At 37.0% G+C, this 19,661-nt stretch overlaps 1 protein-coding gene across 1 annotated transcript in view; it reads right to left on the bottom strand.

The window, feature by feature from the left end:
* Nucleotides 1-6,125: 6,125 nt before the first annotated feature.
* Nucleotides 6,126-19,661, bottom strand: part of TLL1 (tolloid like 1) — a 232,198-nt gene continuing 218,662 nt past the window's right edge. Inside the window, exons 21-23 of the mRNA XM_053703804.1 lie at nt 14,649-14,862; nt 9,046-9,296; nt 6,126-8,174 (exon numbers count right to left, since the gene is read on the bottom strand). Of these exons, the coding sequence (XP_053559779.1) occupies nt 8,043-8,174; nt 9,046-9,296; nt 14,649-14,862 (597 nt within the window). The 3' untranslated portion in view covers nt 6,126-8,042. The remainder of the gene's footprint in view (nt 8,175-9,045; nt 9,297-14,648; nt 14,863-19,661) is intronic.

Below are 19,661 nucleotides of genomic sequence, written 5' to 3'. Positions count from 1 at the left end.
CCTCTCGTTTGCTCTCTCTCCTCTCATTTGCTCTCTCTCTCTACTCTCGTTTGCTCTCTCTCCCCCTCTCTTTTGCGCTCTCTCCCCCTCTCTTTTGCGCACTCTCCCCCTCTCTTTTGCGCTCTCTCCGCCCTCTCTTTTGTGCTCTCTCCACCCTCTCTTTTGTGCTCTCTCCCCTCTCTCTTTTGTGCTCTCTCCCCTCTCTCTTTTGTGCTCTCTCCCCTCTCTCTTTTGTGCTCTCTCCCCTCTCTCTTTTGTGCTCTCTCCCCTCTCTCTTTTGTGCTCTCTCCCCTCTCTCTTTTGTGCTCTCTCCCCCTCTCTTTTGCGCACTCTCCCCCTCTCTTTTGCGCACTCTCCCCCTCTGTTTTGCGCACTCTCCCCCTCTCTTTTGCGCTCTCTCCGCCCTCTCTTTTGTGCTCTCTCCGCCCTCTCTTTTGTGCTCTCTCCCCCTTTCTTTTGTGCTCTCTCCCCCTCTCTTTTGTGCTCTCTTCCCTCTCTCTTTTGTGCTCTCTTCCTTCTCTTTTGTGCTATCTCCCCCTCTCTTTTGTGCTCTCTCCCCCCTCTCTCTTGTGCTCTCCCCCCCCCCTCTCTTTTGTGTGCTCTCTCCCTCTCTTTATCCCCCCCTCTTCTGATGCTCTCTCTATTCCCCTTTTTAGAGCTCTCAGTCTCTGTCACTTACTGCTACAGTCGGCATCTGGCCCCGCCCGCGGCACGCCCAGCCACGCCCACGGCGCACCCGGCCGGCCACGCCCACTCCACTTCAGACACAAAGCCAGAATGAGCCGCCGAGGAGGTCAGTTGGAAGGCCAGGTGTGTTTGTCCTCGCGCGCAGTCTCTACTGCGCATAACAGCTTCGGATAAACACACTTGGCTTTTTATTATATAGGATTGTCTTAGATTTAGCATTGTATTGTGCTAGATCTTAAATAACTTTCTGTGCCTGAACACAGTGTTATCTATATAGCCCACGTGTACTTTCTGTCTCTTTGTGTTGAAAAGAGATTTAAAAAGAATGTGATAAGAGGCAGCCCTCAAAGGCTTAGAAATTAGCATATGAGCCTACCTATGTTTAGTTTAAACTAAGAATACCAAGAGAAAAAAAAGCAAATTTGATGATAAAAGTAAATTGGAAAGTCGATTAAAATTAAAAGTCCTATCTGAATAATGAAAGTTTAATTTATACTTGACTGTCCGTTTAATTAGGTAGCTTAATTTTAGCTTTAGTGTAGAGATCAGCCTCCCACCTGACACATCACACCCCCTGATCCCTCGCAAACAGCTCTCTTCCTTCCCCCACCCCACAATTGTCCCCGCCATCTTAAGTACTGGCAAAAAGTCTGCCAGTACTAAAATAAAAGGTATCTTATTTTTTTTTAGCATAATTACATATGCTGCTGTGTAGGATCCCCCTTAGCCCCCAACCTCCCTGATCCCCCCCAAACAGCTGTCTGCCAGTACCCAGTTTGAAATCAAATATGTTTTTCTTTAATTTTTTATTAAAAAAAAAAAAAAAAAACTATTTTCTGTAGTGTAGCTGCCCCCTCAACACCCAACCCCCCACCCTCTCCCAGATTGCTAAAAAAAAAATGTATTCCCACCCTCTCTCCCACCGAGTCCCACCTTAGACTTGTTCCATAGTGAAGGGTTCCCACCCGCCCATGCCCACGCCCTCGCACGCATCCAATCCCGCCCCCCACCTCCCTGGATCAGCTCCCACCAACGAACACGGCCATCGATGGCCGATGCAGAGAAGGCCACAGAGTGGCCCTCTCTGCATCGGACTGCTCAAAACTGTTATTGCAGGATGCCTCAATATCGAGGCATCACTGCAATAACATGAAAGTGTCTGGAAGCGATCAGGATCGCTTCCACCGCTTTCAAAGACCAACGATGTACGGGATACGTCCTTGGTCGTTAACTGCATTTTTTTGCAGGACGTACTCCATACATCGTTGGTCGTTAAGGGGTTAAAATTGCATGCTCTATCTGAATCATGGACGTTTAATTTTGACTTGACTATCCCTTTAAAGCTCTATTCATCGCTACTGTATGGTCTGTCTGCAGGGCTTTATGAGTTGACAGTGACATGTCAAACATGCATAAAAATATATATATATTACTTTTTTAATCAGGAGAGGATCATCCATACATTTTTAATATGCCCTATTTTAGAGTCAAAAGAGGAAAAAAAATACTTGTCTCAATTTAGGGGTCTCTGCTTTCGCATAGTTTATGGCAGACCCTTTTAGACAACGTATTCATGTAGAACCATGCTTCTTAAACTCGGTGTCGGGTTCCCCTACAAGATTTGAAAAAGTATGTTCACAGGGAGACAGGGTCTCTGGTACAATGCTAGGCTTAGTTGCAATTACTAATTAAACAACACCAGTGAAGCAGTTAGGCAGAAAGGAATAGGAGGTTGCTGTTGAGCTCCACTTGTTCTTCAAATGTACATTTGGTTTTGCTAAATATCTTAACATTTTTACACTGCCTTTTCAATAAAGGAAAATTAATGTAGATAAACTGATTTATATTAATGTCATGGGACACACTGGCTGTGTGTATGGGAGTGAGTTTGTATGTGTTAGTGTGTACGCATGTGTGTGTATGAGTATATGTGTGTATGTGTATGGGAGTGAGTTTGTATGTGTTAGTGTGTACGCATGTGTGTGTACGAGTATATGTGTGTATGTGTATGGGAGTGAGTTTGTATGTGTTAGTATGTACGCATGTGTGTATGAGTATATGTGTGTATGTGTATGGGAGTGAGTTTGTATGTGTTAGTGTGTACGCATGTGTGTGTATGAGTATATGTGTGTATGTGTATGGGAGTGAGTTTGTATGTGTTAGTGTGTACGCATGTGTGTGTATGAGTATATGTGTGTATGTGTATGGGAGTGAGTTTGTATGTGTTAGTGTGTACGCATGTGTGTGTATGAGTATATTTGTGTATGTGTATGGGAGTGAGTTTGTATGTGTTAGTGTTTACGTGTGTGTGTGTGTGTGAGTATATGTATGTATGAGTGTGTGTTTGTAAATGAGTGAATACATTTTTTTTTGCTTAAAGGGCCACTGTAAGTAAATATTTTCTATGCCTGTTACTAACTAACTACCCCAAATACGCTTTTTATCAATAGCATTTCATTAACATATCTCTACCGTATATCAGAAATCTTGTCTGCAAATTTAATTGTTTTCCAAACCCACTCCGTGGGTGTCCTTTGCTCTGTACCAATCCGTTACAATACCTAGGTTTCAAAATGGCGCTTTAAACACAAAGTTATTGGTTTAAGTATTTTGAACATGCAGTGCTGAAAATAGTGGGCAGGATAACGTGACATCATCGGCGAAAAACTTCGTTTTGGAGAAAATATAGGTCAGTAGGTTTTAATTAATGTTTATTAACTTTAATATGTTGTTTAGCTTAAAAATTATAACAGAAAGTAATCCTTTAAAGGGACAGTCAGCTCCAAAAATTTTATTGTTTAAAAAGATAATCCCTTTATTACCCATTCCCCAGTTTTGCATAACCAACAGTTATATTAAAATATATATACTAATATAATATATACTTTTTACCTCTGTGATAACCTTGTATCTAAGATTATTTTTACAGCCCCCTGATAACATGGCTATTTATTTATTATCTATTGACTTGCATTTTAGCCAATTAGTGCAGTGTCATCCACACCCAACAGGTGTGAGCACAATGTTATCTATATGGCCCACATGAACTAGTAGTCTCCTGTTGTGAAAAGTTAATTAAAAAAAAAAAAGCATGAGATAAGAGGCTGTCTGTAGTGACTTACAAACAGGCAGAAATGTAGAGGTTTAAATGGTATTAAGTATATTAATATAACAATGTTGGTTGTGCAAAGCTAGGGAATTGGTAGTAAAGGCATTATCTATCTTTTTAAACAACAATAATTTTGGTGTTGACTGTCCCTTTAATGTTAGGTAGGCACATTGTACCTTCTGAAATACGGGCACACATTTAAGTCACTTGTCTTCAAAACCGAAAAGGATAAAATTGAGTTATCATTGTGTGCAGAGCCTACATGAAAAGTACATGAGTTAGACAGGGAGTCTAAACATTGATTAGCAGCAAAGGCCCAGGAAAGTTGAATTCACTTATTTTCATGAATAATCCCCTCACGTATGTGGTATATTGATGGGTAAAAAACAATTGTATACCATTCTTACAAAAGCTTTTTTGGATGTGGGGGACTATATTATAAAACTGGGGGTTGTGATACATTTTCCAAAGTAAAAATGGGTCTGAAGTGAAAAAAGTTTAAGAAGCTCTGATGTAGAAGAATGTTTTAATCTGACCTTTTTTATTTATTTTTTTGGTGGACAAAGCCAGTATCTGTGTGTAAGTCCTGGTCATTTACTTTTGAGATCTTCATGGCATTATTTTTTTTTATTTTTTTTTCTGGAGCAGTTTGGCATTAACAAGTTATAAGTTTGCCACTCATTTGTACTGTAGCAGCAATAAAGGCATTGTTATAGAAATTGTAATTACAAGACATTTGTTCAGTACTGTAAGAAATGCATATACAATTTTCTGAATACATTAATACTAATCATAACTTGTTACTGGAGTAGACAATACTTTCTACTGTCATTTTGTGAACACATTTTTTTATTTATTTTTTTGCAGTATCTAATCTTCTCCCGTCTGAGGCATATTTGTATTCGGATTTAATTTGTATATCTGCCCTGTGATCATTATTGTGAGCCATTAAAGGGACATTATACACTCATTTTTTCTTTGCATAAATGTTTTGTAGATGATCTGTTTATATAGCCCATAAAGTTTTATTTTTAAATAAATGTATAGTTTTGCTTATTTTTAAATAACATTGCTCTGATTTTCAGACTCCTAACCAAGCCCCAAAGTTGTATGTGAATACTGTCAGCTACCTTCTCCAGCTTGCTCCTGTTTGTGTAAAGGGTCTTTTCATATACAAAAGAAGGGGGAGGGGGGAGTGTCTTATTTGCCACTTGCAGTGGGCTTTCCAGCTACCTTTTCAACAGAGCCAAACTGACAGCTTCTAAGTACGTTTTTAAACAGTTTTATACTGGATTTTTATATCAGTATCTGTGCATCTTATTCTTTAGAGTGGTGTCTATTACATGCAGTTATATGAAAATGAGTGTATACTGTCCCTTTAACTTTTATTAGGAGGGTGTTTGCTGAGCATCAGAATTATGGTCTACCTCAGGGTTTTCCCATCAACTTATTGGCATTAGGTAGATATGCATGGCATATGTAAGGTTATTCCAACTTCTAGCCAAGGATGAATAATTTACCATAGTTGGATAGTGTTCGTGATTCTTTGGTAGAGGGGTAACCATCTGTTATAACTTCCTCTTTTAGTTTTAATGAATAGAATAAGGTGAGATGTATGTATTTGTTATTCTTGACCTTGTTGTTTCATCAAGATTACAGCCATGGCTAAAGTATGCTTATGCCCATGATTCTTTGGCACTAGATCAGGTGAGGATAAAACTTGCACGATCATTGAAGACACTTTGTTCTTGGATGCAGGCTAAGTGCTTCTGAATAAGGAATGTCAGGAAGGCAAGGCCTGTGCTAAGACCTACAAAACCACTTTAGGTTATTAAAATGCCTGACTGTGGCAGATAGTCCTTGCTCTACTGGTGCTTTTGTTATGTCTGGTTTACTGGCATTTTATTGGTTGGTTGTAATTACCTTTTTGTTGCTACACCTTACTTATTAGGCCTGGCGGAAGATAGGCATGCACACTGGGCCTGCAAGTTCATTTGTGTAAGGATCTTAATTTATTGGTGAATCATTATTAGCTGCAATCTATTTATCCAAAACTGGATGTTTAAGTTGTATAGGGTTTGTGTGAGTAATAATGATATATACATAATAATGTATACTGTCAAAACAATCTTTGTTTTAGCCATCAAAATGACCATGAAACAGAAATAAATGACAAACATCATGAAGTGTATTAGGAAACTGGGAGAAGCATCTAGATATGATTTTACTTTTATCACTAAGCAATTAAACATCAGGGTTTAAATTTGACATGATACTTGCAAGAACTAATGAAACATATTTTCACAAAACTAAAAAAACACAAAATATATAATTTTATGGACATTTAATGTGACAAAGTTTTGGAACAGAACAAGGAACAAATAATACAAATAAACGATAGGTACAAGTTTCTTAAATAACAAATCTATCAAGAGAAAAAGATTTAATAATAAAAAATAAAAAAAATTAGTGCCAGTGAATGTTTCTGATGAGATAAAAGATGTCCGATGCCAAGGTAGTTAGCAACCTACATCAAAAAAATATCAAAACAATACTTCTAGCTAATAAAACATAATCTCAATTTAATTCCCGTAACTTTAAATATCCCCTCTCTCTGCATTTAACAACTTTCAAATAAAAGTTGTACTTGACAAAAAAGATTATAAGGATTTTGGCACGTAAAGGAACAAGTTAACTGGTCAACCATACAAGATATTTTACACTTCTGAAGCATGTACATTCAATCAAACTGACATTTGCATATACAGCATGACTAAAGCCTTAAAAGGCCTAAAGCACATAATAGAACTATTCAAAAATAAGATACAATACTCATACATAGAAAGCAAGTCAGTATATGTACAATAGATGCTATAGCTAAGTTTATGATTTCCTTAAAGGTCTTTTGTAAATACATTACAATGTTAAAGTTGTCAAATGATTTATCAAATTACAGCTGTATCTACAAGAAGATCTGTTTGATCATGTGCAATAATTCTAAGGCAATAGTTGTTCCACAGAACGTAGAGCTGCAATTACAATGATCTCTTCATATAGTTGATAGTCTATAGTCTTCAAATGCAGCCAGGCAAACTGAGACATTCATATTTTGCAAATTATTGGCTCAATGATATTTCTTTTTTAAGTTTGATGAATAGCACCATTGGAGATTTCTTCCAATAACAAGTTTTGAATAAGCTTAACAGTTCAAAATATTTTACATGAAAACAGGCATTATATAATGTCCCTCTACTGGGAATTTCTGCATTTGCTTGGGAAAACTACAGTGTATCGCCATTAAGTGAAAAGTACACACATCTACAAAGAAATGTAGCAGCCATTACATGTATTGATACTGAAAGATGAAAATTTGTGATCTCTTTTTAGTATAGTTGGATTCAATTTTTCCTTGAGCATTTCTTTGCTTTCCAGAATGAGGATCTGAGTTACATAGCAAATTTGCAAAACATTAACAGGTCCCTGATTATGTTTGGTGCAAAGTAACAGTGCATAACAACTTATGGCATATTAAACCTTGTAAATTTGAAAACATCCATTTCTCACCGGTGTCTGTTAAATGAATGAATGTAATAAAAAAAAGTTTTTACATTCTTATAGATGATGGTGAAAGGAACAACAGAGCTGTTTAAGGATACAGAACAGACATCTGCATCAAAACAAAGACGCTTTAAGGTTCCAGTTGCATCATTGTTCAATTGAATTTTATGAGACGTCCCATAAAGGCTCAGAATATCCCCTGAACATAATACTGGTTTCTGAAGTCTGTATCCCATTTTATTTGCATCATATGCCAACAACAAAGCACAAAAGCCAAGTCTGCAAGAGTTTAAGAAGATATGAGTATGTGACCTTTAGAAATTTCTTTTTTCTTTATTATTATTATTGTTTTTTTTTATTTTTTTTATTGTTACAAATAATAGCCAGGAGGTAATGTCCTCAGGGTAACGCGAGTGATACTGATGGATTCCGCAGGCAACCTTGACAAATGTCAAGCTGAGTATGAAAAGCAGTCTCCCTAGAAGCATGCAGTGCTCTTAAACAGTCAACCTGCGTCTGTGATTGTAGAATCTTCCTTTTCAATCAGTGCTCTTCCTGATTATTTACGTCATTTCCATTTATATTTATGATATAAAACATTTGTACTAATAACGTTAGTAAAAAAAATACTTCCTTTCTGTCAATCTCTCACACAGGTTTGTTTGTTTTTTGTCAGAGGTTTCTTATGTTATTTGGTGTGCTGCACATCTTGGTACTTCACACTTCTATATCGTATATGAAATCCTTTCTTGCTGATTGTGTCATCCGTATGAAAATGAATTAATACTGTATCTCCTGTTGATATAATTTCTTCTGGTGGCTGTTAAAAATAAAATAGTAAATCCGTTATATTATGGTTCTATTCATATATGAAAAAAATTACAAGGATTTGTTAAAGGGACATTCCAGTCAAAATTTAAATGCACATAGATGAATTACACCTTTGAATAGAAACATATTTGCAATATACATGTATTAGCAAAAATGCTTCTAGTAAAAGTTATCACTGTTTTAGTGTTAACATTTTTCTCTGCACGTCCATGTGAAGCATAGCTAGATATTGTCACTGCCCCCACATTTTAAATAATTCAGCTGCTCAGAGCGGCAGTGAGGCTTGTATCATGTCAGCAATTAACAAATTGAGTCATTACCAGATGGCACAAGCATCTTAGGCTCTCTGAGTAAGTGCTGTGTTTAAAATGCTGGTGCACGGTGCATACTTAAATACACTTTTGAAACAGCTATAGCTTTTATTAGAAGCATTTTTGCTAATTCATGTATTTTACAAAATTGCTTCTGTTCAATGCCGAAAAACACCCATGTGGTTTCCAATTTTGGCTGGAATATCCCTTTAATAAAGGAACTGGATGTTATTTATAAAAGTAAACAAAAAATCTTCACTTCCTGTTATTTCATCAATTCAAGGGTTATGGCCATAAAATCTAATTTAAATGGGGCCTACATTAAATTACAAACTAAACATTTTTTTAAAATATAATATCTTGATATTGTAAACCACCATTCTTGGAAAATGGTACAAAACTTAGAATAGATTAGACAAAAACCATATATGATAAGAAATGTGAAATATTTGCATTTACTGTTTACCATAAAGTATTATCACCTCAGTATTGAATATAACATGCAGAATTTTCAGCTTAATTTTTTAATATTTAAGCATTATTTCTTACCCCAGATCCACAGTAACGCCCAAGTCTCGTTGCTGATGTATCATGGCCATCAAATAACTCAATATAGTCATAACCACAGTCCGCCTCTTCTTCCACCTCAAAAGTTTGAAAACTCAGTTCAATACGTAAACCTCTTTCGGTCACTAACAGCCACTCACAATCAGCTTGCACAGGGTAGTTGTTGTCACCAAACTGAGCATGGGAGAAAAGGTCTCTGGGTTTTGTTTCTGGCTTCAGTCTGCCTCCACACTCTGTAAAACATATATATATATGAGCATGAAAGTTAGTATATCCAGAGCATCAAGTAACTTAGTTAATAACAGGTTATATATAAAAGTGATCCTCAGCTTAGGAATTTTCGGCAAACTGTTGAGTTCAAGAAAATGAGTGTACACGTGTTTTAAAAGTCAAGTCAGCGTGTTTGTATCCAAACTTTTATAAAAGAATCCAAAAGTTAGGTATCAAAAGTAAAATTCAATGTGTGGTTTTCTGGCTACTGGTGTTTGTCTAGTTTTGTGCTAATTATTGAGTATGTTAAGACTTTATATTGGTTTTATGTTTATTTCAAGTTATTACTTTCCATGTTACACTTACTTGCACTGAAAGATAACCATTGATTTGTGACTTGGTTTTAAAAATAATACATCTTGAGAACTTCTTTAGGACCATTACTTTCAGTGACAAAGTGGCTCATATTTTGGTTAAATATCAATTTAATTTCCTATTCTACCATCTTACTTATCTCTCACTCTCTATTTTTACTATTAGTTTTTAATTTACAGGATGCTGTTGTGCTTGCCAAGCAATCCATCTAGTATCAATACAGTTAATAAAATATTTAAGTGTTATGCTACATTTTACCACTAGGTGCTGCTCTTATACTGCTATTGTTTTGTAATACCTTGTTTCAATTATAATTACTGAAATCACAGTAAAACAAAACCAATTTACCCACTTTGTCAATTCTAACTAAAAGGATGGGAAAATTGTATTTGTTGAGTCTAAAGGAGGGTATTGCACTTGTATTACAGTATTTAAATTGTTCTTGTACTTAGTAGCCCTATGTACAGGCTTGCTCCTATCCAACAATAAGAGTTGTGGGGAGTTATCCCCAGCAGCCAATGAACAGTGAATATTTTAGTATTATTTGTGCACACACATGTACTTCCTGCTAAGTTTAAATAGTTTAAAATACTTCACCCTATCATGTTATCATGATTAATTTGTGCTCTTTCCTATGCAAGACTGACATTTATTTTTACTTTATTTATTTTACATGTTTTAACCGTTTTCTACAATCTAATATAGTGCATTTTAAAATAGTTTACAGAATGCTTGTAAATCAGACGTTCTGTACTGAGAGAGAAAAAAAGTTTTCTTGTTATGCTTGTGATGTGTGTTACTGGCAACTAAAAAAAAGCTGAGGGTATGCACTGCAGGGAGTTAGCTGAACACATCTGGTAAACCAATAACAAAAAACAATGCATGTAGCCAGCAAACAGCAGCTAGCTCCCATTAGTGCATTGCTGCTCCAGAGACTACCTTGGTGTGCTTTTAAACAAAGGATATCAAAAGAACAAAGTACATTTCAAACTATCAGTACATTGAAAAGTCTAAAACTGCATGCTCTATCTGAGTCATTAAAGTTTAATTTTAACATTTATGCACCTTTTAGGGTCCAGTTTTACACAGACATTCACTTCCTGTTAGCTTTAAACGCATGCTCTGTCTGAATCATGAAAGTTTAATTATGACTTTACTGTCCCTTTAACATCAAAATAAACTGCATTAACTTAAAGGCACAGTAACACTGATATTTATATATAAAATGTGCAGTTATATATAACCATGTATAACACTGAAAACTGTGTCCTTTTTATCTCTCAGAGCTGGAAATGCACATTCCAGATTTGTCAAGGATAACCCTGCTACATTTATATCCCTAATTAGCTTTATCAGATAGCAACAGCAAAACAAAACACTTAATACTATTATAAGGATCATGGCCGGGCTCCTCCAAATAAGGGTGGAGTTTGGCTATTGAAAAACACTTGTAGCAGACAAGATGTTAATTTGTATAAGAAATGTTTAGTTTTGACTGGTAAATTATTCTAAAACAAGACACCAAAATGTCTTGCAAATACAAGGTGTTTAATTGTTTTGTAATCTGTGTTTCTGGGGCGAGGAATGTTTTTTAACATATTAATTATGCTAATTTTAATACTTGATAGAAAACGTTACTGTTTACGGTCCTTTATTGTGTATAGGACACAGTGCCGATTGGAATGATATTTAGTTTGTATTTCAAGGCAAAAATGTCTTTATTAAACTTCCATCATTCAGATAGGGCTTGCAATTTTAAACAACTTTCCAATTTACTTTTATAATCAAATTTGCTTTCTTCTCCTGATATTCTTTGCTAAAAACTATACTTAAGTAGGCTCATATGCTAATGTCTAAGCCCTTGAATGCTGCCTCTTATCTCAAGACATTTTTTACAGTTTTTTTTACAGCTAGACAGCGCTAGTTCATGTGTGCCATATAGATAACATTGTGCTCACTCCTGTGGAGTTACCTAGGAGTCAGCACCGATTGGCTATAATGCAAGTCTGTCAAAAGAACTGAGATAAGGGGGCAGTCTGTAGAGGCTTAGATACAAGGTAATCATAGAGGTAAAAAAAAATATATTAATATAAAAGGGATTATCTATCTTTTTAAACAATGACAATTCTGGAATAGACTGTGCCTTTAAAGTATAAGGCATTCCCATGATTCATCCTTAGTAAGAACCTTACCTTTCAGCTAGACCTATATATGCATACCTGAGATCTTTCAGGTTTTGACCCCAGGACTGAATGATTCAAGTGAAACCTCAGGGTCACAGTGAGCATAACAAATGTGTTAATCTCCATCTCACTCTGTTTTAACTTGCAGGTTTTTAATTACAACATGCAGAAGCTGTTCTCTGCAGGGAATTCATTGTGCAACAAAGCAGAGATAGGTTTGTGGGTTTGGAACAAGTTTTGCACATTCTTATTGGGGAATGAAAGGATGCACGTATGTACAGTAACACAGTAAAATAGATGTCTGAATATTTAGAGCTTCTGTGGCTTCTTACCCAGCTCTGTAGGATATATTCCCAATTTAGAAAATCAGAAGCTTAAGGTGAATTACTGTACACTCAAATGTAAAGAGCGCCCATAATATTATAGGGACATTAACCTCAAATGTAAAGAGCGCCCATAATATTATAGGGACATTAACCTCAAATGTAAGGAGCGCCCATAATATTATAGGGACATTAACCTCAAATGTAAAGAGCGCCCATAATATTATAGGGACATTAATCTCAAATGTAAAGAGCGCCCATAATATTATAAGGACATTAACCTCAAATGTAAGGAGCGCCCATAATATTATAGGGACATTAACCTCAAATGTAAGGAGCGCCCATAATATTATAGGGACATTAACCTCAAATGTAAGGAGCGCCCATAATATTATAGGGACATTAACCTCAAATGTAAAGAGCTACCATAATATTATAGGGACATTAATCTCAAATGTAAAGAGCGCCCATAATATTATAAGGACATTAACCTCAAATGTAAAGAGCGCCCATAATATTATAAGGACATTAACCTCAAATGTAAGGAGCGCCCATAATATTATAGGGACATTAACCTCAAATGTAAAGAGCGCCCATAATATTATAGGGACATTAACCTCAAATGTAAAGAGCTACCATAATATTATAGGGACATTAATCTCAAATGTAAAGAGCGCCCATAATATTATAAGGACATTAACCTCAAATGTAAAGAGCGCCCATAATATTATAAGGACATTAACCTCAAATGTAAGGAGCGCCCATAATATTATAGGGACATTAACCTCAAATGTAAAGAGCGCCCATAATATTATAGGGACATTAACCTCAAATGTAAGGAGCGCCCATAATATTATAGGGACATTAACCTCAAATGTAAGGAGAGCCCATAATATTATAGGGACATTAACCTCAAATGTAAAGAGCGCCCATAATATTATAGGGACATTAACCTCAAATGTAAGGAGCGCCCATAATATTATAGGGACATTAACCTCAAATGTAAGGAGAGCCCATAATATTATAGGGACATTAACCTCAAATGTAAAGAGCTACCATAATATTATAGGGACATTAATCTCAAATGTAAAGAGCGCCCATAATATTATAAGGACATTAACCTCAAATGTAAAGAGCGCCCATAATATTATAGGGACATTAACCTCAAATGTAAGGAGCGCCCATAATATTATAGGGACATTAACCTCAAATGTAAGGAGCGCCCATAATATTATAGGGACATTAACCTCAAATTTAAAGAGCGTCCATAATATTACAGGGACATTAATCTCAAATGTAAATATCCATAATAAGTTTAAAGGGATACTAAACCCAATTTTTTTCCTTTCATCATTAAGATAGGGAATGCAATTTTAAGCAACTTTTTCATTTTAATTTTCCTATTATCAATTTATATTTGTTCTCTTGCTATCTTTATTTAAAAAAGCAGAAATTGAAAGTTTAGGAACTGGCCCATTTTAGGTTCAGAACGTTGGACAGCGCTTGCTTATTGGTGGCTACATTTAGCTACCAATAAGCAAGCATAACCCAGGTTCTGAGCCAAAAATGGGCTGGCTCATAAGCTTTACATTCCTGTGTTTGAAATAAAGATAGCAAGAGAGCAAAGAAAATATGATAATAGGAGTAAATGAGAAAGTTGCTTAAAATTGCATGCTCTTTCTGAATCATTAAAGAAAAGAAATTGGGTTCAGTATCCCTTTAATTATGTATATTATAAGAAACGTGAATTATTTAATTTGCCTGCAAACTTTTAAAATTGCAATACCATAATTAAACAGGGTGAAATGCATTCTGCAGACATTAGAATACTGCCTGTGCAATAATTTACACAACAATTGCTTGATCCATGCAGGAAATCCTTTATAAATGTTGATAATTGGCTACAGAAAAGTAGATAAGATAAAATATTCTCAAGAGGCTTTTCAAAGATTTAGTCCTTCAATTTCAAAACAATGCATATTTTGGTAAAAAGATAATGTACCCTATATTTTAATTTCAGGTTGTTTATTCTACAGTCGAAATCAATGGCTCATTTTCAACAATCAGATAAAATATTTTTAATCCATTTAAAATTGTGTAAGGGTTAACCCAAATACTGTATCACACTAAGATAATTGGGTCCCTAACTATTTAACTAACCCTCCCACTTAATGTTAAGTGCTTTGTTTGCAAGCTATTTTTTCTGCATTAACATTTAGTAAGAAGTAAGTAACACAACTAAAGACAAAATGTGCCAATATGTTGGAGTGTTAATTGCTTAAATGTCTCTAAACAATAGTCCTGTGAATTTCAACATCTGCTGGAAAAACAAAGAACTCTAATCTAAACAAAATAATCAGGAAAGGAAAACATTCTTAGGACTTTCTTAAGCACCGGTGGTATCATTTTTCACCCATTGTCTTTTGGATTTTATTTTATTGCAGAAACATTGGTAACAGGCATGAATGAGTGATCAACTTCACGGCTTACTGACCTGTAGAATGTGTGGCTTGGAAGCCTTTCCTTTGTACTGATGCATCTGATACAAAATGCAGGAACATTTTATTTCCAGTGGTAACCAGGGGCTCTGGTATCTTATTACCACACAGTCGTCCTAAAATCGAAGACTTCTCTGTTTCTCCATCAAATATCTCTAGATGATCATAAGCACATTCTTGATGTTGCTCAATCTCAAATTCATTGAAAGTCTAATAATATAAAAATAAAATAACAATAACATTCCATTCATGGCAAGACAGTGTAAATGCATTAGATCACTTATGTTTATACTAAATGTGTGCATAACTAACACATGTAATAGACTCCTTTTATGTTCAAGCTAGTAAACTTCAGACTGACAACCTAATGTTACAAGGATTAGAGGTAAAAATACACAGTGTTATGAAACTAAAAGCCAAGTAATAGATTTCTCATGAATCATATGAACATTGCTTATATTAATTTTTGTAAATAAGTTAAATAAATCTAGTATGCTGTACACACATTTTGAGAAAATATGTAATCTTTCTGTGTTCCTGCTTTAGTTTATAATAAAGAGGGAAATGTTATGGTACTTTGAAGTAGACAAAAATAAGCATATATGGCAAATTAGTGTAAAGAGACACTAGTAGAAAAATTCTGTCATCCATAAGTACTGTATGTAATTTTACCACTAATCGACCCAGCAAATCTATGTGTTTAACACCCCATAGATATGCAGGGTTGACAGTGATAAAAACAAAATGTATGCTTACCTGATAAATTTATTTCTTGACACGATAAGTCCATGGATCATCATTAATTGCTGTTAGGAATATCACTCCTGTCCAGCAGGAGGCAGCAAAGCTGTTAAAAATCACCTCCCTTCTATCCCACCCCAGTCATTCGACCGAAGTAAAGGAGAGAAAGGAAGCAACAAGGTGCAGAGGTGTCTGAAGTTTATAAAATACTAACAACCTGTCTAAAGAACAGAGCGGGCCGAGGACTCATCGTGTCAAGAAAGAAAGGAAGAGGAAACAACCCTCGAAGAAAGAGCCGTTACTCCCTAGGGATGCTGCTGTCCAGCAGTTTCATAGGCAAAGCAAATGATACTCTTCAGCCACAAAGAATGAGAAGTAGCCATAGCTTTCTGTCCCATATGTTAAAACAGAAGACTGAAGAAAATTCTTAGTCGCCTGTTAATAGAATTTTAGTGCACGAACCACATCTACATTGTGTAGAAGCCGTTCCTCCTGAGAAGGAGGATTAGGACACAAGGAAGGAACAACAATCTCCTGATTAATGTTCCGGTCTGAAACTACTTTAGGGAGAAACCATAATTTAGTACGTAAAAAGGATACTCATAATGCAATACAGAGAGCTCTGAAAATCTACGAACAGATGAAATAGTGACAAGAAACAAAACTTTCCCAAATAACAACTTAATATCTAAGGAATGCATCGGCTCAAACGGAGCCCCTTGAAGAACTTTAAGAACTAATTAAGACTCCAAGAAGGAGTAACTGGTTTGAATACAGGCCTGAGCCTGACTAAGGTCTGACAAAACGATTGTACGTCTGGGAGTCCGTCAGACGTGTATGTAACAAAATAGACAAGGCAGATATTTGACCCTTTAGGGTCTTGGAGGGTCTTCTTGGAGAAAGGACAGAATTCAAGGAATCTGAACTCTACTCAAAGAGTAGCCCTTGGATTCACACCAGTATAGATATTTACACCATATCTTATGGTAAATCTTCCTAGTCCCAGGTTTACGAGCCTGAATCTCGGTCTCAGTGACGATTCCGAAAATCCACGCTTGGATAAAATTAAGCGTTCAATCTTAAAGCAGTCAGCTTCTGAGAAACTAGATTTGGATGAAAGAAGGGTCCTTGAATAAGAAGGTCCTTCCTCAAAGAAAGTCTCCAAGGTGGAAGAGATGACATGTCCACCACGGAAGCTTGGCATTCTGCCAAGAAGTCATGAGATCCAATTCCGACTGAGCCCATTTGAGAATCAGGTTGGAAAACACTTCCAGATGGAGTTCCCACTCCCTGGGGTGAAGGTCTGCCTACTTAGGAAGTCCGCCTCCCAGAAGTCCACTCCTGGAATGTGGATCGTCAACAGACAGCAATTGTGGGTTTCCGCCCACTAAATGATCTTGGCTACCTCTGTCATGGCCAAGGAACTCAGAGTTCCTCCCGGACGGGTGGAGTAAGACACTGAAGTTATATTATCCGACTGGAACCTGATGAACCAGGCTGAAGCTAACTGAGGCCAGGCCAAGAGAGCATTGAAGATTGCTTTCAAATCCAGAATGTTTATGGGTAGAACAGACTCTGACCGAGTTCATGTTCCCTGAGGCTTTAGAGAGCCCCAAACTGTTCCCCATCCCAGAAGGCTGGCATCTGTTGTCACAATCACCCAAGAAGATCTGCAAAAGCAGGTTCCCTGGGAGAGATGATCCTAAGACAACAATCAAAGTAGAGATCCCTTGTCTCCTGCTCCAGCTGTAATCACGAAGACAGATCCGCAAAATCTCTGTTCCACTGCCTGAGCATGATTAACTGCAGAAGTCTGAGGTGGAAACAGGTGAACAGGATGATGTCCATTGCTGCTACCATTAGCCCAATTATCTCCATACACTGAGACCGAGGAGAGGACTGAAGTGCTAGGCAAGAATGAAACATTCCTTGATTTCCTGACTTCTGTCAGAAAACTTTATTGATAAGGAGTCTATTATGGATCCCAAGAAAAACTACCCTTGTAGTTAGAACTGAGGAACTCTTTTCCAAATTCACCTTCCATCCGAGAGTTGAGAAAATTCTGGGAGCTGTGGCAAGGCTGAACGTGAGAACCCCGAGCTGGAAGGGTTTGTCTAGAAAGGCAAACCTTAGAAAATACATGTGGATGGGGACCTGCAAGTAAGCGTCCTTTAAATCCACCGTGGTCATATTAACTGACTCTCTTGGACCCAAGGAAGAATGGAATGAATAGTTTCCATCTTGATTAGACTCATGAATAAAATTGGTCTGACGGTTCCCTCCTTCTTGGGAACCACAAACAGAATGGAATAGAATCCCAAACCTCGTTCCTGCTTTGGAACAGAAACTATCATTCCCATGTCGGAGAAGTTCCATACAAGTGTAAGAACGCCTCTCTTTTTGTCTGGTCTGCAGAAAATCTTGAAGGCAGAATCTGCCCCCGGGAGGAAAAATCTTAAACTCCAGTTTGTATCTCAATACCAAGCTTGAACAAAGAAGGAGATCCTGCCCCCCCACCTCACAAGATCCGGTCCTGGATCGGAGGCAGGCTCTTCATGTGGTCTTTGATTCAACAGCAGGCATTTTGGATTGCTTTCCCCTATTCCAAGACTGATTGGGTCTCCAAGAAGGCTTGGACTGCTAATGATTGGAAGAGGGAGTTGAAGGATTTTCTTGAAAATTCGAAAGGAACTAAAATTACTCTGACGTCCTTTTTATTTCTCTTATCCTGAGGGAGGGAATATCCCTTACTTCCCGTAATATCAGAGTTATCTCCATCAAACCAGGTCCAAACAAGGTCTTTCCCTTGTAAGGAATCGCCAAAAGTTTAGACTTAGATGAGACATCCGCAGACCAGGATTTTAACCATAACGCTCTGCAGGCCAATATAGGAAGCTTGAAATCTTAGCTCCCAGCTTAATAACCTGAAGGGAAGCATCTGTAATAAAGAAGTTGGTTAACATCAAGGCCCTTATCCAGTCCTGGATTTTTTCGAGGGGAGTGTCTGTCCAATAGAAATTGACAACACATCAAACCAGTATGCTGCTGCACTAGTGACGTTAACACTGCAGGTAGCCATTGTAAACCCTGGTGTACATATATTCTTTTGAGCGATCCCTCTAACTTCTTACCCATAGGATCTTTAAAGAAACAACTATCCTCTATGGGAATAGTAGTCCTCTGACTAGCTTGGAAATTGCCCCTTCCCCTTAGGGAACCGTCAGCCAAGACTCCTTAATAGAGTCTGCTATAGGAAACATCCATTAAAATTAGGAGATGGAGAAAAAGGGATACCCGGTCTCTTCATTCCTTAGACAAAATCTCTGTAGCTCTTTCTGGTACAGAAAATACTTCCACCATGGAGGGCACGTCAAAATACTTGTTTAGTTTTACTGTACTTTTTAGGATTGACTACGCCGGTAGGGTAGCTAAAACCTCCTTAAGTAGCAAACGGAGGTGTTCAAGCTTAAACTGAAAGAAATAACTTCAGTATCAGATAAAGGTATTACACAGACAGAGTCTGAGATTTCCCCCTTATATACTACCGAAGTATATTCCTCTTCAGGCATCAGGGAAGAAACATTCGGAATAGCTACTACTGTATCAGCAACGTTATTCACTGATTAAATACATTTCCTCAAGCGCTTTCCCTGCAGCATGGGAAAAGCAGACAATGCATCAGATATCGCCAATTACATTAGAGAAGCGATGTCTTGGAAAGTAACTGCAGGTGGAGTTTGAGAGGAAGCGCAGGGAGCTATAAAATTGTTGGACACTTGAGGAGAAATTTGCGGCATTGAGCATTGTTAATAGACTCTTGAACAGCACCCACCTTAGCAGGAGTTGGCTCAGAAGAAAAAAAAAATGTTTTTTATCCCTATAGTAAAGTTCTCTCACAACATAAGGAACAGAAAAAGGGATTGGTGGTTCCAAAATCAAAGTGACACTCTGTAGGGCCTCTTGGATCAATCTGACTCTCATATGGATGATTAATCAAATAAAAGTCTTAATTTTTTTAATAAAATTGAACACAGAAAAAAAAAACGTTACTGTCTCTTAACTTATCTCTTATTTATGTGTGCAGAAATGGCTGAATAGGTACACAAATACTGCATAACCCCTCTACACCTCAGCTTAACCTTGCTGAGGTGCCTGCCAGACCTTCTGACACCGGTTAAAATCTCAGTAAAAATTCCGAATTCAGCTGTAGCGATGTCCGGTCCTATGTGCAAACACTCTGATTTAAAATCCTCTGTTCCTTCTGATAA

The sequence above is a fragment of the Bombina bombina genome, chromosome 2 (assembly GCF_027579735.1).
Source record: "Bombina bombina isolate aBomBom1 chromosome 2, aBomBom1.pri, whole genome shotgun sequence".
Taxonomy (NCBI): domain Eukaryota; kingdom Metazoa; phylum Chordata; class Amphibia; order Anura; family Bombinatoridae; genus Bombina; species Bombina bombina.
Note: the sequence above shows the minus strand (reverse complement) of the source record. Positions and strands in the feature narration are given on the sequence as shown.